The sequence below is a fragment of the Anguilla anguilla genome, chromosome 9 (assembly GCF_013347855.1).
Source record: "Anguilla anguilla isolate fAngAng1 chromosome 9, fAngAng1.pri, whole genome shotgun sequence".
Classification (NCBI taxonomy): Eukaryota; Metazoa; Chordata; class Actinopteri; order Anguilliformes; family Anguillidae; genus Anguilla; species Anguilla anguilla.
The window spans coordinates 13076-34453 of NC_049209.1; the positions used below are offsets into that span (position 1 = coordinate 13076).

The window sequence follows — 21378 nt, forward strand, 5'->3', positions numbered from 1 at the left end:
TACGTAATTGCAATGAGCTCGTTAGGGCAGAATAGCACCAGGTGAAACTGCTCGAAATTAGCAAGACAATACAGGGCTATTTAACAGTATCACAACTGCATACACTGTTCAACCAAAGCACAATTATGTTCTCTAACTAACAAGAACTGAAATAAATTAAAGAGCGATTATCTGAACTAACGCACAACCATGTTCTCTAACTAGTAAAAGCTGAGACAAATTAAAGACCGATTATCTGAACAAACGCACCACTATGTTCTCCAACTAAGAACAGCTGAGACAAATTTAAGAGAGATTATCTGAACTAACGCACAGCTATGTTCTCTAACTAACAACAGCAGGAACAAATTAAGTAAAGATAAGCGTACCTGAAACGCGAAGTAGTAGCGACGACACAATCAGATGCACAGTTCAGGAAAAGTTAGGAGAAGCGAAGTTCAGAATCTGCAGCATCCATTGTTAAATATTAGAAATATTGCTGTTCTCGGTGAAGTATTGCACAGCGTCAGTCAGAGACCCGTGTGCGTACATCAGTATGTGAGTTTACTTCTATTCTAGACTAATGATTCGAATACCAGTTCGCGTTTATACGTTACGTTTATTCATTGTTGTCAGTTACTCTGATTATTATCTTTAACTGGGAGTGTTACTCGCTGATAATTGTGATCCATTGTACTGGTTAGTTTCAGAGCTTCATATTGCTTGTGTGTAATATTGGAGTTCACTGTTAATTAAATGTATGAATGACATGCATGTAATATTCCCTTTATGTATGTTAATAGTAATTCTAATTATTATAGTACATTTGTGATTGATGTTATGCCATTGTTTTGTATGTTTATAGAACCACACACACATACCATCTCTGAGGACAAAGGAAGCAGGTTGTATTCAACTTTATTGAAGAAACAGAATTTTTCATGCATTCTTACCGGGTGCCCCATGGAGACTACATTTTTACCCCAGCCATTTAATTCAGCACAAAAGAATTTCCACATCTTGTCCACCTCAACAATCATTGTGTGCAGTGGCTAAAAAGATATGTCGGGAAGTAATGTGCTCTGGCCCGCTTCCAGCTAGTAAGAGCAATGAGGTCCTGTCAATTAGCTGAGACCCCACTTTACATGGGCTGGCTCTTGATAGGTGGGTATTGTTGTCCCCCCCCCCATGACTGCATGGGCTCTCGATCCCTGTCCTAGTAGCTATGCAGCCACAGCCTATTCCTGGCGGGGCCCCAATTGTAATTCCCCAGTTCATACCATTGTCACTTTACCCACTGATTGTTTTGTTTTAATTCCCTAATCGCCCCCATCTCTAGGTTAACCCAGACTGGTACGTATCGCTTGTATCTGATCTGGGGGAGACTGGAGCAGGCCCCAAGATGTAGACCCTTCTCAGGCTTGACTCGGGTGGTTGGGCTACCTAGCGGTGTTAACAAAAACCACTTGGGTCTAGCAAGGTAAGTATCCAGCCCCCCTGGGTCCACTTGGACAGCACGCAGGGTGTGGTGGTCTGGGGCCACAGACCTTAAATGGTGCCCAATTTTCTACTGGTGACTAGCACCACCCACACACCAGACCATCATGCACTACACATGTGAATTGGACTAACCAAGAACAGTTTGGGCTCTCAGATTTCTTCACCCCCCTAAATTGTTGCATTTTGGGAAAAGACCAGCGGGTCTTCACGTAGAAGAAAGATGAACAGTTTAAAGAATTATACTTACCTTAAGGATGAAACACCTGAACATCTGATCATTTCCTCATTACGTTTAATATTAAGACATACAATCCCCCTGTATCAGAGCCTAGACATTACTACAGCCGATCATAAAACCCTGAGGTCATTCCTAAGTTTATAAATACGGTTCCTGAGTAATTTATTTCTCTACAGTGAGGAAAAGGCTGAAGTAGCACTGCACCAATTGACTAACCAGTTAACTCTTACTCTCAGAAACACTTGATGTAGTTGCCCCTCTTAAAAGTAGTAGTCTAAGTAGTAGTAGAAATCACACTCCTTGGTACAATGACACCACCCGGGCCCTGAAGCAGTCTACAAAAAAATTGTAGCAAAAATGGCGGTCAAACTAGGAGTATTTCGTCTTGCATGGAAAAATAGCCTTCTTCAGGACAAGCCATCTCTTGCATCTGCTACGTCTGCCTGTTTTCTCAAAACGAATTGAACAAAACAAATGTAACCCAAAATTTTTATTTAGTACTGTGGAAAAATGTATATCAGCAATGATTTTATGAACTTTTCGATCAGAAAATTTAGCCTATTAGAGACCAGATCTCCAAACTGTCTCCTCAATCATACATTACTCCTGCTAGTATGAATAAGCAGGCCAGTGCTTGGTTACAACAGGAAGATGTACAGACAGCAGCGCTAAACTGTTTTACGCCCATTGGCATGGATGCCAACTACCTGTCTGCTCGATCCGATTCCTTCAAACTGGGTTCAAGAACGCTTTCCTGTACTAGGCCAGCACTTGCTAAAAGTCATTAACACATCCCTACTAACAGGATATGTACTTGAGTCACTAAAAGTGTCAATTAAGCCATTATTGAAGAAACCAAATCCTTCCATTTTTGAAATTATGGGAGAACTGTTGCTAAGCAACTTAGTGCATACTTTAGCTCTAACGATATCCTTGAAATATTCCAATCAGGGTTTAGACCCCGCCACAGCACAGAAACCGTACTTAACAAGGTTACTAATGATCACTGGCTACCAGGCTAAGAATAGGATAGATTTCAAGGTTTTGCTCCTGACCTTTAAAGCTCTGGCTCATGGATGTGCACCAGTGTACATAACCAACCTGCTCCTACCTTATAAGCCCACAAGGTCACTCTATTCTCAAGATGCAGGCTACTTGGTAGTCCCAAGAATTTCTAAAAACCTAAAAGGTGGTAGCTTTCTCCATTTTTGTACTTTGAAAATGTGTTTTGTTTCACATGCTATATGTAACTATACTATATAGCTATATGACACTGTAATGAGTTAGGATTAGAAGGAACTACTTCACCTAAAAGGTCCACATAATTTTAATGTAGGTAGGAAGGCTAGTTTCAGGCAGCCATATACATTTAGTTTCTCATCACATGTTTAAGTGTTTTATGAGAAAATGAAAAAAAATGGTGAGATCCCTGAGCTGAATCTTGCAGCATAGTGAGGTTGTACTCAGGATAGATAGTGGGAGTGAGAGATGTGATTATAGAACAGTAGTGCTGTTTCTGAAAGGTCAATTTACAAAATGAAGAAAAATGTTTACTCAAGTTATTCAACACGAAAGCACAACTCGGGCATTTACTCAATGCAGTGCTTTCATTTTTTTTAGCACAGGCAATTTTTGCATGTTTATATGTGCACTCCCTCTTTCAGACACAAGGTCAGAGGCTCAGGTGTGTGGTTCACAGCCTGTACAAGATAAAAAGATAAAAGATAAAGCCACGGGGACAAGGCCAGTCTCGTCTGAGCTTCGGGGGAGAGGACCAATTCATCCACAGCACATTTGTTGATAGAATACTATGGAAGTTTAGTTGAATTTCTACACAATTTTGTTTGTTATATTTAAGTAGGTTTCTCTTGTTTTTTTTAAAGCTTTCTCCTTGCGCTAAACAATGAATTTTACAGGAAGGTACAGGAATGACTTCTACAAAATATCGATATAACTAGGTCAACTTATTTCTGGGTTCTATTCAAAAATAAAATCAGAATTTAAGAGGAATGAGAGATTATATCATCATGATTCAGCTGACTATTTTAATTTACCACTAACTGCAGAAGACACCCTGTGGCACCTGGATGAGCCCTACAGTCCCGGATCCGATCCGGACTGTGCTAGTGCCAACTGTGGCTGGGGTCTCCATAGAGCTGCACTGGGGTCAGGGTTAGGGAGGGTTCAGTCTATTAGGGATCCTAACAACCCCCGCTGGTGGATTGGGTGCCCATTGACTGCATGTTAAAGCTGTATATGAAAGGTATTCCTCCAACTCCAGGCAAGTTTAGCTGTAGTTTGTGGTCTCAAAAGTAGCAGACTGGCAATACAAGACCTACAGACTGTTTTCCATTCCAAATTAGGGTGGGAACTGGACATGCTCAGCCCTGCTGTGCGTGTGTTTGTTTGTACGTGTGTATTTGTGCTTGTTTTTGCGTGCGTGTGTGTTTTTGTTCATGTGCATGGATGTGTGTGTGTATGTATATGTGTGCGCATGTATGTACATGTGTGTTTGTGGTCATAATATTATACAATTTAATATGTATGTTAAGTATTATGACTGCTGGTGTTTTTCTCAATTGCTATTTTGCTGTGTAAAGTGGATGCATGTCTGATATTGCATTAATTTTGCTTGCTTGTTTCTAACATTCCAGGTTAACCTGAATGAATACATAAATAAATCTTCACTATTTAACAATAATGGATGACTGCTCACACCATGGACATGTTGAAAGCTGCTAACACCTTTCTTCCATCATGAACACCTGATCAACACACATTATTATCGCAAAAGTGTTTTTACTGTGATTTCATATTACATTTCTGTGTTAAGTTATTGTTAGCATATTTCATTTGAGGACAGACCATTATCCAGTGTGATTTGGTTTAATTTTGAGTGTATTAAATCTTATGCTTACAGTTCAAACAATTACATTTTCTTCCCTGAAACACTGAGATTGAATCTGAACTGATGTCTATGGAACTGGAACTTTAAATAATGTTTGTGGGTTATCAAGTCACACCTGTGTAAAATATCTGAAGAGACTTGGGTTTCCTGTAATTCAGATTATTTTTTTCACAGTGCAAATCACAAGAAAAAACTGGTTAAATGAGATCTCTTACTATTGATGGTGGCTGGCTCGGGGTGACACCATGTGTCATTAGGAGTAGCTAATGTATAACCAAAGGAACACTGTTCAGCATATGCCTGTCCTGTCCTACTGTCCTTCCCTGTTGTGTATTCTCAGTCAGAGCAAAGTAATTACTGAGCACTGGCTCCTCTGGCTATGCCACTGCACTCCACTCAGGGCAACATAGCTCAGGAGGTAAAAGGGTTTGTCTGGCAGTCGGAGGGTTGCCGGTTCGATCCCACACCCTGGGCGTGTCGAAGTGTCCCTGAGCAAGACACCTAACCCCTAATTGCTCCCAACGAGCTGATTGGTACCTTGCGCGACAGCCTTTCACCGTTGTGTGTGTGTGTGTGTGTGTGTGTGTGTGTGTGAATGGGTGAATGAGAGGCATCAATTGTAAAGCGCTTTGGATAAAAGTGCTATATAAATGCAGTCCATTTACTGGCCCAGACTACTATACTGTGGGCATCACGTAACCCTAAACCCGACCTAACCCTAAGCCCAACATTCTGCATGTTTTGTGATCACTTCACCTTGTTGAGATTTTATCTGTATATTAAATTTGTTTAAACTATTTGTTATACTCAATTGTTCTGATTGCACACAAGCTAAGAATCATGTTTTTGCTCACTGCAACCAAACTCAATGACTGAGGAAAACATTTCACTTAACTGATAACCGTACACATGTAGTTCTGGAGGTAGTGGTGCAGGTCTCCTTTTTCCTCCGTTCAGCATAATGAGTTGTCTGCAGGGTCAAGGCTGCACAGGATTGCCTCCCCCTCTCAGGGTAATATTTGACTTCATGTGGGAGGAGGCTATGAGAAGAGCCTGGGGAGCCGCTCCATGTTCAGATCAGGTGCCGATCTGACCCCTCAGAGGAAGGACGACCCTGAGCTGTGCAGGCCGTCGGGCCATATTGCCATGGTGATGTACTTCCTTTGTTTATTACTTCTCTTTCGTGGACATGGGGAAGAGAGAATAGCTCCCAAACTCTCAAGCTATATCACATTGAACAAAACTATTCTTAAACAAAACGATTTTGCCTTTGCCATAGAATATGATTGCATCATTCAAATATTATTACATAATCATAAAATGGATTGTTGAAGGAGAAAATAGTTGATGTGAAAACGTGGAAGCATTTGAAAGTATGATTACATAGCTGTTTGTGGCAGTTTGCAACATGTCACTGTTTATAATGCAGGATTCTTCTGCTGGAACATGGTGCTTCACTTCAGTGCGTCAGCTCTGAATAGACGATGGGACGCCGCTATTTTCAATGAGCGAGACTGGAGGCCGATTGTAGCACTTCGTAATCAGCCTCATGCAATGGATACTGGGAATGCACAACATTGCACAGGTGCCAAGTCTCCAATTTGTGATACGAAAGAGACTTCTTGTCGTAACTGTTGCAGAAGTAGTTTATAGCATCAGGGTTAGAAAGAAAAAGTCATTCACAAATCATCGTAGACATTTTGATGTATGAAATTATTCCTCATTCTCAAAATGACGGACTATAATGTATAGCATGGACAATAGATTCCCACTTTCCATACGGTGAACCAGTTTCTGGATTTTTAGGGAGCTTCCTCTTCAAACTTTGCAGCACAGTCCTTCAAGGCTGTAGGTTTATGACGTCATTATTTGTGCTCAGAAGCTCAATCTTTACTTCTGCAGGCATGTTATGAGAGAAATCCTGGCCTCCTGGCTTCTGCCCTCAGCTGTCAGTAACTGGAATCTGTCACTGCAAAGAATCAAAGAGCAGGGCTGATCCTGTTGCTGCCCCCTGGTGGCAGGGAAGACTGCACACCAGATCAGGTTGCACTGTCTCAGAGTACAGATATGATGGGTTGCTGATCTCTCTGAATACATAGGTGAATTCATGGCTTTTTGATTGATTACCCTTTTGAATTTTAATGGTTGCTGTGTTCCATAACAAAATATGAGCTGCATGCACAGAACAGCATGAACAGTACAACAGGACCAAGTAGCTGATAGAAGTGTTTTGTAAGTTGCCCAGGTCTTTTACCTTATCACTTATCTTGCTTCTATTAGAAGGGTCTGTATGTTTTGTTTCCTGTTCATTGGTGTTTTTAATGCAATCACAGAATTCTGGAATAGGGAGGAATATTTGAACCACTGACAACAGTACCTGCAGGGGGGAAAGAAGGGGATCAGAAATATGCATGACAGATAGGAAACTGTCCAGGTGTAATTATATGAAAGCCTGCCACAATCAGATCTACATTTATTTTTTTTCAGACATTCAGCAGGTAATTCTGACACCCTGCAAAACGTGGTGTTCCAAAAACAGATGCTATTCAAATGATCCTGCCACTTTTCAATTCCCAGGGTTGGGCAATAAACTGTTGCACAATCAGTGTTCTACAGTGGGTCTCTTTTCCATATGTCCACTAGATGGAGGAGGAAAGTCAATTTTCATGTCTCTGAAAGATACCTTCACAGATTTCAGTGGAGGAATTAATTTAGCAAGGCGGTAGAATAAAATCTTTGAAAACATCAAGAGCTATTATTTGAAAATATCATTATACCATCAGTTACAGTATTATTACCTAAATACATAAATTAATACTGTGTCACTGGGTGGTGCGGAAAACCACCATATAAATGCAAGGAATTTGTTAAATATTACAATGAAGTTTCTGTTGGTAAAGTTGGTAAAATACCATATCAGATGGAGAATTTATGAAAAAGATCTGATCAAAATCTGAAGCTGAAATCTAATCTGAATATCCATAAAATGTTCTCTCTGCTTTTCATGGACATGTGATATAGAAGGAATATACCAGTGGGGTGTTTGTGCTCAAGTCACCTTTGATTGGTTAGGTCACAGCAGGGTGTCGTGCTATAGGGCAGAGTGCCTTGCCCCTCCCCTGCAGTTGCTGGGGTCAGGGGTGAGCCTTGAGCAGCGTGTGAAATGAGCCCCTGTAACTGTAAAACTGGAACTGGAAACCGGAAAAACGCTTCATTTGTTCTTTCCACTGGTCAAGGCTTAGGTTCTTTGTCTTTCTGAAATGAAGTTGGAATTTTGGCCCAAGCTTTAACTCAACTAAATTTTAGCAGTAAAGCAAAACTTGAACTGCGGTTCTGTTTTTTATAAGTTAAAGCTTGCGATGTTAAGGTTTCAATATATCAAAACCAAACACCAAGAAAATCAACACTTTATGGCTGAACTAACATTTGGATGTAAATAAAAGGATATATACCCCTATTTCATTTAGTTATCCTTTTGTCTTTTGGTTAGCCTATATTATGCAGCAGCTGCCACTGTTAAGCTCATTGTGATTTCTCAGAGCTGTGTGTCTTCTGCCAGATTTGTCATTATGGAAAGGGCATGGTGTGTTATGTCTTACGGTTATCTAGTAAGACATTTAAGTCTCTGGGAACTTGGAAGTTCATTTCATCTTTTGAAATAAAGTATTGATTAAGGCCATTGGCCATTAGACAGAAAACTAGCTATCACAGATACAATGAATTTTGTGCTGTGTATATAGTGTGGTCTCGAAGTCTTTCTTCCAGCTGAAGTCCAGCCCAGAGGTTGGGTTGAGGGTGAGTGACTTTGCTAGATTGAGAAACCATAGAATTTAATTTATAAACAGCTAGGAACATTACATTTGAGAAGACAGACTAACACTAACCCCGTCCTACCCCAAACTCAAACATCTCTATCTGTCCTGAACTCTGATCTGTCTACCCAGACATCTGTGCAGTCCATGTTATTAACTCGATCTTAAATCTAAAACGGCTGCAGTTGTGTGGTGTTTTTTGGGTTCATAATCTCCTGGGTTTGCCATAAGCTCATTCCAGTGACCAGCGGTGAAGTCAGTGCTTATTTTTTGCAATGCCACTTCGCTCATGTGTGGTGCAGCTATAATTAGCGAACACGCCTACTCTCCTCAGAGAAGGACATTCCTGCCATACTTCTCAGGAGGTATTTTAAATTAGCATTCCTATTCCAGGGGTGCAGGGGCCTTTAGTTTCAGCAGCAGCTTTCCCTGCAGTGCCAGGCTGGGGCAGAGCTGCTAGTATAAAATGGCTTCCTTCTTAATCACTGCAAACAAAGCTGGGGATTGTGGGAAATAAGTCCCCTGCCAGGTTAGAGATCTCACTCATGTTTTCACATGTTTGTACTGTGTTTTACACATTTCATAATTTCACATTAATAGATAAAATTACAGCACTCAGTTTATCTCCCAGGTACTGTGTATTTTCTGACTTGAGTGACAATGGTGTAATGGAGAAAAAAATGACTAGTGTACTGAGAAACTCAGTTGACATTGATATAAAATCAAAAATTATGATTTATGGAAGTAATAAAATCACATCACTCATCTAGCTCTGAGTATTAAGTCATTAACTCCATGTATAAATCATTGACACCTTTTATTTTTAATTTCCTAAGTACAGTAAGTCATTAGGAGCAAAAAGTTTCAATTATACAAAGAGCAGAATCCCTCTCTCTGCAAACATGTAACATGTTCATAAACAGACAAATAAAAGGGTGCTTTGAACACCAAGTCAGAGTTCGATGAGAGCAGTTATGCTATGCTGTTAACAAAATATTAATATATGAATATTTAATTAAATACATTCATAAAAACTATACAACATTAAGAGGATGTTACTTTAGAGACCCAGAGGGAAAAGGCTGAGTGGGAAAGCTTAATATCAGACCCATGAGAGAAGGAGGTGATGTGACTGACACCTCTGCCCTCAGACGTGGTGCCCAGCCTCAGGTGGGGTAGGGTTTGGGTCAACCCTCAGGTGGGGTTGGGGTTGGGGTTTGGGTCAACCCTCAGGTGGGGTTGGGGTTGGGGTTTGGGTCAACCCTCAGGTGGGGTTGGGGTTTGGGTTTGGGTTTGGGTCAACCCTGAAATGGGCTTTTGGGGCGTTAGCAGGACAGTCTCTGTCCTTCCAACTGCTCCTCAATCTTCAGTGCTCCTGCAGGGCAGCCAACAGCTATAGCTAAGAATAGGACCATCTACCCAGCCTATTAATAACCACAGCTTGTGTGTGTGTGTGTGTGCGCGCGTGCGTGCTTGTGTGTATGGTCAGTACATGGCATCTTCATACATGTCTGTCCGAAGGCAGAGGAGGATGCCCCCTCCCAGCATGAAAATGGTGGCCCCCCAGCCCAGGCCGTAGCCCCAGTTGAATTCATGGTAGGTCTGCAGGACTGTGCTGTCCATGAACTTGATGGGGTAGAGGAATAGAGCGCAGGCCTGGGCCACCACTGAACAGGAGAGAAGAGAAACCGGGTGAGCACTGGGATACACACCAGGAAATACACACTGTTCCCATTTCCCAGAAAAACCTCAATGCACTGCAGCTGAGCTGTTTTTGATGAGTAACCACCCCCCTATGAAGGACCACCCCCCTATGAGGGACCACCCCCTATGAAGGGCTGATGTCCAGCTCTCCCAGGAGGACCCTGGAGCACCGAGGCTGCAGGAGACTGGACTGGCTGTGGAGGTGCTCTCCCTTTCTGGGGTCTCTACCTCACTAAGACTGTGTACAGCAGCTAATCAAACACTGCTAAGAATGCAATCAGTTCCGAAGAGGCAGAGATTGATATGTGCTACTGTATCTCTCAGATGTTGGACGTATGGACATCTCTCTAAAGTGAATGCACATGGTTATTTTTGCTGATGGTGTGGTGCCCTTTAAATAAATGACACATCCTGTATATAAGTGCAAAGTTTAAAGTAAATACATTGGCTTCTCAAAATACATACGGAATTACATTTCTGAATGTATGTAAGCAGACATATTTTTCCATAGGTAATCATTTACTTTAGCCAGTCAACAATACGCAGCATGGTTTCTGTGGATAAATGTGAAAAAAACGCTCATCTTTAATTGCTATACCCTCACACCAAAATGTCTCGTGTTCATTTTGGTAAAAGTGTAACAATGATTTTTAACAATGCTTTGGATGTAGAACTTGCATAACAGCAATGAGGACAGCTCAGAGAGCAGAGTTACGGAGGAATATTGTCCATGAGGGAGTCACATTCCTCTCCTCATTAGGAAAGTGTGGTTTCTGTGGCCGCCTCTTCTGGGCACACAGCTCTGTTTCTGTGATCGACTGCAGATTGCTCCTATAAAAGTGCTTCCAGTCCCGTTCTCCTGCCTTCAGTGGGATATTGTGGGTTGGGGTTTTGTGTTTCTACAGAAAAACATCCAACTGCAGCACAGCAACCCCCCCACCCATAGCAGCCATTATTGAAAAGAAAACAACTCCTACTTAAGTTGGAGCTCTTCTTAAATTCCTGCCATTACATCATGGTAGAAACCAACTCCAAAAGATTACACTGCAGTACATCAAACTTGCTGTCATAGATATACTTGTTTCAATGGAGATTCTCAGCAAAGTTTGTGATATAACCAACATCTGCAGTATCTAACTAGTATCTCTGTCTCTCTCTATCTCCCTTCCAGTGGAAAAGATTCAGTGGTCTGCAGGACAGGCAGCAGTTAGATCAGGATTGCAGTGTTTGTATTGAGTCAGGGTAAGCAGTGTTGTGTTGGTTTAATACAACCGCAAAGAGCACGATGTATTCAGAGGCTGAGGGTGAGGGTCATCTTACGAGTTCAGGATGGATGGGGAGGGGTTTGAGTGTTAGTGTTCAGGATGGATGAAGGTAGGAGTTTGGTGTGGGTTACGATTAGTAGCAGAATGTTTTGGTGTGAAAAAGGGGAACTGTGAGCCCCATGTGAGCATTTTGGAAAGGGAAAGGGTCTTTGTATGGGTTAGCTCTTGCCTGCTGTGAAGAGGAAGATGGCCACTGTGCGATAGTGCTTCCTGTGTGTGCCCTTGCACTGTGAGATCAGGGCGATGAGGAAGGCCAGCAGAGTCAGTGCCGCACCAGCAAGCAGCAGCACCAGGGTTGCAATCTGCCAGTCTGGAAAGTAGGAGGGAACAGTAGGCCATTAAGGCACAATAATATAACTCCACAGATCACTCTGAGGGTTATCCAGATGATGGGCATTATTATACTAGCTTATTTTTAGTTACCATTTTAATTCAGACACATCCATACATTTCAATTAGGATGCATTTTAGAATTGATTAGTCTTTGTTATAGTTATAATTCCAAGTGGAAACAAGCCTTTAGACCTTTAAATATTTACACATTATAACTTTGGGGTGCCAGACCACAGTGCAACTATGCATTCAAGAACAACCATTCCATCATGAGTCAAGTCAGCTGCTGCTCTCTCTCCCCACACTCTGCTCCAGCTGCTGCTCTCTCTCCCCACACTCTGCTCCAGCTGCTGCTCCTCTCTCCCCACACTCTGCTCCAGCTGCTGCTCCTCTCTCCCCCCACACTCTGCTCCAGCTGCTGCTCCTCTCTCTCCCCACACTCTGCTCCAGCTGCTGCTCCTCTCTCTCCCCACACTCTGCTCCAGCTGCTGCTCCTCTCTCTCCCCACACTCTGCTCCAGCTGCTGCTCCTCTCTCTCCCCACACTCTGCTCCAGCTGCTGCTCCTCTCTCTCCCCACACTCTGCTCCAGCTGCTGCTCCTCTCTCTCCCCACACTCTGCTCCAGCTGCTGCTCCTCTCTCTCCCCACACTCTGCTCCAGCTGCTGCTCCTCTCTCCCCACACTCTGCTCCAGCTGCTGCTCCTCTCTCTCCCCACACTCTGCTCCAGCTGCTGCTCCTCTCTCTCCACACTCTGCTTCAGCTGCTTCTGCTCTCTCTCCACACTCTGCTTCACACCCCTTCTAATTAGTGGTTTTGGCCATTTCAGCCACACCCATTACTAACGGGTACATAAAATCAAGCATACAGCCATGTAATCTCCGTTGACAATGCTGCTGCCCAATTTGTCTCCAACCTTCCTTAGTTCTCACATCACCCTTCTGCTGAGGCCACTCCACTAGCTATCGGTCGCTACCAGGATCAGGTTCAAAATCCTGACCCTCACCTACACTACAGCCAACAGGACAACCCCCGCCTACTTACAGGACACGATTCAATCCTACACTCCAGCTCGACCACTCCGCTCTGCTCCACCACTCCGCTCTGCTCCACCACTCCACTCTGCCACACTCCTGCTCCACCACACTGCTCTGCTCCACACTCTGCTCCAGCTGCTGCTCCTCTCTCTCCACACTCTGCTTCAGCTGCTCTCTCTCCACACTCTGCTTCAGCTGCTCTCTCTCCACACTGCTTCAGCTGCTTCTGCTCTCTCTCCACACTCTGCTTCAGCTGCTTCTGCTCTCTCCCCACACTCTGCTTCACACCCCTTCTAATTAGTGGTTTTGGCCATTTCAGCCACACCCATTACTAACGGGTACATAAAATCAAGCATACAGCCATGTAATCTCCGTTGACAATGCTGCTGCCCAATTTGTCTCCAACCTTCCTTAGTTCTCATCACCCTTCTGCTGAGGCCACTCCACTAGCTATCGGTCGCTACCAGGATCAGGTTCAAAATCCTGACCCTCACCTACACTACAGCCAACAGGACAACCCCCGCCTACTTACAGGACACGATTCAATCCTACACGCCAGCTCGACCACTCCGCTCTGCTCCACCACTCTGCTCTGCTCCACCACTCTGCTCTGCTCCACCACTCTGCTCTGCTCCACCACTCTGCTCCGCTCCACCACTCTGCTCCGCTCCACCACTCTGCTCCGCTCCACCACTCTGCTCCGCTCCACCACTCTGCTCCGCTCCACCACTCTGCTCCGCTCCACCACTCTGCTCCGCTCCACCACTCCGCTCCGCTCCACCACTCCGCTCCGCTCCACCACTCCGCTCTGCCACACTCCAGCTCCACCACTCCGCTCTGCCACACTCCAGCTCCACCACTCTGCTCTGCTCCACTCCAGCTCCTCCACTCCGCTCTGCTACACTCCAGCTCCACCACTCTGCTCTGCTACACTCCTGCTCTGCTCTGCTCCACCACTCCGCTCTGCTACCCTCCTGCTCCACCACTCTGCTCTGCTACACTCCTGCTCCGCTCTGCTACACTCCAGCTCCACCACTCTGCTCTGCTACACTCCTGCTCCGCTCTGCTACACTCCAGCTCCACCACTCTGCTCTGCTACACTCCTGCTCTGCTCTGCTCCACCACTCCGCTCTGCTACACGCCTGCTCCACCACTCTGCTCTGCTCCACCACTCCGCTCTGCTACCCTCCTGCTCCACCACTCCGCTCTGCTACCCTCCTGCTCCACCACTCCGCTCTGCTACACGCCTGCTCCACCACTCAGCAAGGCGACTCACACTCCCTGCCATCTGGCTTCTCCACCCTAGCGCCCCAGTGCTGGAACGAACTTTCTGTTCCTCTACGAACCATTCAGTCACTGCCCATCTATCGCCGTAGTCTGAAGACGCATCTCTTCGGACTGTACCTGGATTAACTAACCATCACCACCCTGCAGGGCACTCCCAATCTAGGATCACTTACCACCTGTACCCATCTACCTTATTCCTGTGGCAATTTCATGTTACACATGTACCTCCATATTATGCTTTGTATCATTATCTTGATGTTGCAGCTCATTGTCACACCTAGTTTAACTTAAATTACTTTCTGACCTAGCCTATGCTTACTGTGTGAACTTTATTTATAGCCATGAACACAGTAAATCATGTTACATAATGAGTATTGTACCTTATCAGATCTGTGTTTTATAGTTGTCCAATGACCTTCGGTATGCACTAATTGTACATTGCATTGGATAAGTCCAAATAAACGTAATATTTAATCATAAATTGCAATTTTAGTGTTTAAACTGGGAAATAGGAATGAATAATTCCACAGAAGCAATAAATCATTGAAGGCCTATTACATTTTGTGAAAGGATCTTAGATCCAACAAGGTGATTAAAACGTATCCAAATAAATCCTCCATCTTGGAGGATACAGGGGAAGTAATGAAATAACTACTTCCCTACAGGAATGCTGTGCTTTCAAAAAATGAACTAACTGCAACACAGCAAAAAGCAACAATATTAAGCCATATTTAAAGGCCACCTGCATATTGGCAATACCCAGTGATAAGAGAGAAACTAAAACTGGGTGGTGCAGGAGACCATCTTTAATTGTTCCTGTCAGAACAGGTCTGATACAGTTTCAAAAGCTGAAAATCTGAATACAATGAATAAAGACTCGTCTGCATCCCTTTACAGATTGTAAAATAAATATATACTGCAACAACAAGGACATGAGTTCAGATGCAGCAGAAACAATCTTATGCAGAATAAAACCACAAGACCTTGGGTCCAGATTTCTAACATGAACATCTATCTCTTTTGCATTCAAGTAATTTACATGCAGAGACAGGTTCACTGTCCCTTCCATTTATCTCCAGTGAAATGATTTAAATAAATACAACACGTTTTCACACAATTTACTCAGATTAAAAACTCTGAAGGCATGCAATGTAAACGAAACATGCAGCATTGACATTGATGTAATTCCATGCTCAATAGGATGCGAAAGGTTAGGCATAAATGCCATTTGGTCCTCTAACAGGGATCCATTCAGGTTTACTCTGCCACGACACAGACCCTGTATTGTGCTAATGGGTAATATCAGGTACTCTGCACTACTGACATTAGGTACTGGACACTAGTGATAATAGGTACTACCACATGTCAAATGTCTACTCCACTACTGTCATTTTATCATCTGTAGTTTCTATTTATTAGCATTGCATAATGGTATATTTGTGGTGTGCACTGCTGTGTTAAGTCCTGATATATCCTGCTGTGCATCTAGAAGGCAAGTTCCATCGTTTCATAAATGAGTGATAAAGTAATCTAAAAAATAATCGCATGCATGGAAGCACAGAGTGGTACCCAGATCTCACAAAATCAAGACAGCAACAGACTAATTAACATTCTGGGTGCTGCGTGAGGGCCCTAATACTAACAGCCAATACACGCAAAAGATGTGTATTGAACAGCACTTCGAACGGCAGGCGCGATAAAACGCCACGGAATGCGCATGTGTTCCATACTGCTCCTGTACCATGGCAAATCAATTTAATAATCGCTAAATTGTGTTTGCACGAAAAACTGTGGAGTATTAAGTCCGTAAGGAAACCTTACTGAAGACACGAAAAACACGCACGCAATTGCAGACTATTGAGCTCCCTCTGAAGTAGCCGAATTTTGATCTCGTTGGTCAATGGGAGTGATACACTTCTAGACTCAGTGGATCGCAATACTGCGTGTCTTACTTCCTATAACCTGACAGCATAAAGCTGTGTTTACAAGTTTGAATGTATTGTATTCTTCAAATCAGACACGCGTCACTGTTCTGCGATGTATGTGATCAAAAGAGTGCAACTAATGTCAACTATCTGACAACCGTTACTTGATAAAATACATGATGTTAAATGGCTTACACCAGGAAGACTGTTTTGACGAATGAAAATAACTTCAAAAGCGTAAGAGCTTACCAGAGCTCAGAGTCGAGACGCACATCCAGACACCGTCGACTTCCCTGCAAGACTCCCACAGCGACAATGCGTAGCGCTCCGCTGTTACCCAAGCTGGACTCAGTACGGCCACTACGTCCAGGCACAACGCGAGAAACACACAAAGTATTGCAATCAGTTTGAATGGCCGGAACACGCTGACTTCATTTAGAGACATGTTTTCATCTCAAAAGGGTTTGTATTCGCCAGCTGTGAATAGGAGAATGTTAAGAGATTCCTCCGCCCCCTGCAAACGGAAAGTTCAACTGTACCACAGACGACAGGAGCGTGGAGAAGGGCCCGTATTCCTGCAGTGTTTGCGCACTCGGCTAAGACTTTCTCTGCGCCGCCAGCTGGACAATAGACATATGGTTAAGCTCCCACACCCCCCGTCTTTACTTCCATGAGAAATGATGTTTTAGTCCTCATTTATACCATATGGACCATGAGCACAACACACACAATCACGCACTTGCAGGAAAAGCTAATTGTTGAAATCAAATACACAATGAAATCGAAGGAGTGTTCCTAAAGTTTTATATATATAAAATAAAACTAGGCTTATCTGAAACTGATTTATTTACAGACATGAAAAAAGTCTAATTACAAACAAAGAAGAAAGAAGGTAGAAGGATAGTCACCCGGTTATTAAACTGAAAACCATCCAGGAATGAAGTGGCAGTTTTCAAATAGCCAAAGTACATCAGATTTTGTCCATTTGGATAACAACATGCAAGCCTTTGTTTCTTTCAACTAAAATGTTGGGCTCATCTTTTATAAACACCTGTGAATGAATCAAAAAGATCCCAAAAACTACATTCATAAAATATCCACACAAAGTTCTTTGCTGAAGCCATAAATTGAGTTTGTTTGAACATAGTGCCTGTGTAAGTGAACTGGAGGTGTTCTATTAGCATCAGCACCAGTTGAACTGGAGGTATTTTATTAGCATAAGCCCCAGTTGAACTCCAGTTCGGCCCTTACTCACAGTCCCTTACTCAGTCCCACCTTTAGCCGGTTCCTTTGGGGTCTTGTGGCTCTGTCCTTCAATTTAATTTAATTTAATGTTAATAATACAGTCAGAGTGGGTTTCTTTATGTGGTTGGGAAAATAATCTAAATAAAGAACAAGCTCAGTATCAGAAATGGAGCTCAGGTAAACAATTTAAAGGTCCAGGAAACTGAAATCTGAATTCTTTGCTGAAGCGTTTTTAATACTTTGCTGCGTTCACAGCCAGCCATAGGATATTTTATGGAGGGTCACACACTTGTTTCCAGTGCTGCTCCAGTGGCCATAGCATCAGCATGCTGAGCAGCAGCTTTCAGTCCCCTAGTACCAGCACTGGTCCGGCTCTGGGAGAACAGAAGCAGGTCAACAAGTCACAGTCCTCAGGATCAGCTGCTACCCTGCACATGCACGCACGCACGCATGTGCAGGTACGCGAACACACACAAAGGCACGCACACGTAGGTACGTGAACGCACACACATGCGGGAACGCACACGCACACATGCAGGTATGCGCACGCACACATGCACGCACACACACGTGCATGTACGCGCACACATGCGGGAACGCGCACGCACGCACACATACGCATGCACGCACACACATTGCATGCAAGCATACATGCACGCACAAACTCGTACACACACACACACACACACACACACACACAATCACATGGCTCTTATTCTGTGTTTTCTTGCTGCATGTGCAGGAGCCATTGACAGGTCACATGACCTTTCCTCTCTCGTCATAGCACAGAGGATCACAGGCAGGTTTGACACTGCAATAAAGAGGTCGGGGGAGAGGAGGAACGGGCTCTGGGGACAGAGCACTTTGTTTTGGCCTGATTTATTATGGAAGGCTGGGGAGCATCTATCAGGGTCTGTTCTTCATGCAGAGCAGTGCCGGCACGGAAAGCAGGCTGAGGAGAATGACACAGACGCCTCTATCTGTGAACAAAAGAAGAGAGAGGCTTCTAGCAGGCTGTCTTTCAGCTGCTTTGTGTCTGTGCAGCAGGGTGAATACTCTCACAGTTTCTGTCTGTGCAGCAGGGCGAATACTCTCTCAGTCTGTGTCTGTGCAGCAGGGTGAATACTCTTGCAGTTTGTGTCTGTGCAGCAGGGTGAATACTCTCACAGTTTCTGTCTGTGCAGCAGGGCGAATACTCTCTGTCTGTGTCTGTGCAGCAGGGCGAATACTCTCTCAGTCTGTGTCTGTGCAGCAGGGCGAATACTCTCACAGTCTGTGTCTGTGCAGCAGGGCGAAAACTCTCACAGTCTGTGTCTGTGCAGCAGGGCGAATACTCTCACAGTCTGTGTCTGTGCAGCAGGGTGAATACTCTCACAGTCTGTGTCTGTGCAGCAGGGTGAATACTCTTACAGTTTGTGTCTGTGCAGCAGGGTGAATACTCTTACAGTTTGTGTCTGTGCAGCAGGGTGAATACTCTTACAGTTTGTGTCTGTGCAGCAGGGCGAATTCTCTCACAGTTTGTGTCTGTGCAGCAGGGCGAATTCTCTCACAGTTTGTGTCTGTGCAGCAGGGCGAATTCTCTCACAGTTTCTGTCTGTGCAGCAGGGCGAATTCTCTCACAGTTTCTGTCTGTGCAGCAGGGCGAATTCTCTCACAGTCTGTGAGTTTACTCCTCTTGTGAGTCACAAAATGAAATGAACTGAAAATGAACATGGGTGGCATTGTAGCACAGTGGGTAAGGAACTGGGCTTGTAACCGAAAGGTCATAGGTTGGATTCCTGGATAAGACACTGCCGTTGTACCCTTGAGCAAGATACTTAACCTGAATTACTTCAGTATATATCCAGCTGTGTAAAATGGATACAATGTAAAAATGCTATATAAAAAAGTTGTAAGTCGCTCTGGATAAGAGCGTCTGCTAAATGCCTGTAATACACACAAACCATGAAATACAGCAGACAGCTGTAAAAGCTTAAAGTTGCTCATTTTGTTTTGTGCTCCACACCATTTTCAGGGCACAACTAAGTCAATGGCACTCTGATATGCCGATTCATTTACCTTAGTATGCAGAAACTGAAAACTCCTTCATTCACCATTGTGCCATTTTAGGATGAATTTGTATTAAATATATGTTCAGTCCTTGCCCCCCTGGACAAATTCCCACAAAACTTCATATTTGGACACGCGTGTGTGCCCAGACCATACAGGCTGTTTACATTTGGTTTCTGAAAATGTTTTGGGATTTGTAATGCCCCCTTCTGGTCTATTGGAATATGCCTATAGATATATGTAGGGAAGCCTCTCTCTAACACAAATACCAAATTACATTGCAATTACAATGTAATTTTCAAGTTCTGTCCATTTTCAAGTTAATTGGTTCATGGTGGTCATGTTGGTTATCCATTTGGACTGGTTTAGAGTCCATCTTGCTTCAAGAAACATTGACATTGATTTGGGTGCAGATTGGTCTAAAAGCAAAAAAGATTTATAAAAATTCAAAAGGGTGGTAAATCTATCAAGATTGAAATTTCTGGAGATCATCCATGAGATTATGTACGCCAAGTTTTGGGAAAGGTGGACATGTGCTGTGGAAGTTAGTGCTATTTATAGGTGACTGGGTTTATATTATATTTAGCCTCCAAGTAAACCTGACCAGACTGTCAAAGTTCATGTCTCTATCCATCCATCCATTATTTATACATGTTTATCCTGGACAGGGCCCATCCATTATCCATACCCGCTGATCCTGGGCAGGGTCCATCCATTATCTTTACCCACTTATCCTGGGCAGGGTCGTGGGGGGTGCTGGAGCCTATCCAAGCATGCATTGAGTGAGAGGCAGGAATACACTCTGGACAGGCCGCCAATCCATCGCAGGGCACACACACAATTCACTCATATTTATACCTATGGGTAATTTAGAATTGGCTGTATGCAATGACACTATCACCACATTTTTTATGTTTGGTTTACTTTGATTATATAATATAGCCATAAATTGTCCCACTAAATTATGTTTTTAGAATTTCACTTCAGTATACTGTACTGAACATATTTTGTGCTGCTCTTGTAGTTTGGGTTGAAATATTAGAATGTTGGCAGCGAATCCTGTAAAAAAATAAAATAAATAAAAAAAACTTGAGGAAATAGGAGATTAAATATAATGCCAGTTCAAATAAATACAGTGACCTCCATAATGTTTAGGACAAATAAACCTTTTCTTTATTTGACTCTGTACTCCAGAGTGCTGTAATTACAATATGGTAAAACCAAAATATATAAAAACACCCTGTAATAAAAGCTAAGAATCTGTACTTTAACCGCATGTGAATTATTTTATTACAAATCCAAAATGGTGGAAAATCCAGCACCAAATCAGGAAAAATTGTCTTTGTCCCAAACTTTATGGACGTCTCCGTATAAACAGTATAAAATTGAGGGCATGGCTGTCCATTAATACGAATTCGTGAACACAAATATACAGAACAAGTATTTACTCAGATGCAGTAAACAAATACTTTTCATTTATTTAATTGTTTAATTTTGTAATTTATTTAAATCCAGATTTCTGGTACATTTGTCCTGATTTTATTTTATATTTGCAGGACACGACAACAAATATAAACCGTCGTATTTATGGGCAGCGTGTTCAGACTGTGAACGCACCGAGGTATGTTTTCTCGGTATATGAATACACTTATTTTTTTAGCGATACAACTTTAAATATGGTGATGTCTTATCTTAGAAATAGTGCCTTTAATTCATGAATTGTTTAAACGCAGTTGAGGAAAGAGGCTGACGACACTGCAGCACGGATACTTACTTTGTCTTTGCATCATGTTTGGCTATACATACATACTACAAAAAACAAATAGCTTCTTCTGGTTATAGAGGAGAAGGATGTACAGTCAGATGAGTCCAGACGAAGAAAGCAACGTGGAAGCAGCGCTTACACTGGCGTGACAAGACGCGACAAGACCTTCGCTTAACATTGTTGGCGCACTTACCCTCTCGTGCTCAGTCCTCTCGAATAACAAAAATATATTATTATTATTATTATTATTATTATTATTATTCCAGACAAGAC

General features: G+C 43.2%; 1 protein-coding gene and 1 long non-coding RNA gene across 3 annotated transcripts; one reads left to right on the forward strand and one right to left on the reverse strand.

Moving 5' to 3' along the window:
* The first annotated feature begins 5596 nt into the window (after nt 1-5596).
* LOC118235078 lies at nt 5597-7230 on the forward strand. The gene is made up of 2 exons (XR_004766784.1): nt 5597-5774; nt 6055-7230. It is a non-coding gene; the product is annotated as an uncharacterized LOC118235078 (long non-coding RNA).
* A 2005-nt stretch (nt 7231-9235) lies between these two features.
* Nucleotides 9236-21145, reverse strand: LOC118235077 (transmembrane protein 47-like). Of its 2 annotated transcripts, XM_035432066.1 has the most exons (4): nt 21115-21145; nt 16296-16406; nt 11636-11776; nt 9236-10104 (listed from the first exon to the last, which is right to left on the reverse strand). In XM_035432066.1, the coding sequence occupies exons 1-4, from the start codon at nt 21128-21130 to the stop codon at nt 9923-9925; spliced, it is 450 nt and encodes a 149-aa protein (XP_035287957.1). In that variant the 5' UTR covers nt 21131-21145; the 3' UTR covers nt 9236-9922. The 2 variants fall into 2 exon arrangements, with proteins under 2 accessions (XP_035287957.1, XP_035287956.1); XM_035432065.1 differs by lacking the exon at nt 21115-21145 and having other exon boundaries at nt 16296-16761.
* Nucleotides 21146-21378: the final 233 nt, after the last annotated feature.

Excerpts from the sequence above, each read along its gene's own strand:
- LOC118235077 (XM_035432065.1), bottom strand. The coding sequence starts at position 16,491 with ATGTCTCTAAATGAAGTCAGCGTGTTCCGGCCATTCAAACTGATTGCA. Across the intron at positions 11,777-16,295 it reads CGTCTCGACTCTGAGCTCTG|ACTGGCAGATTGCAACCCTG; the intron begins GTAAGCTCTTAC and ends CCTACTTTCCAG. Across the intron at positions 10,105-11,635 it reads CATCTTCCTCTTCACAGCAG|TGGTGGCCCAGGCCTGCGCT; the intron begins GCAAGAGCTAAC and ends TCTCCTGTTCAG.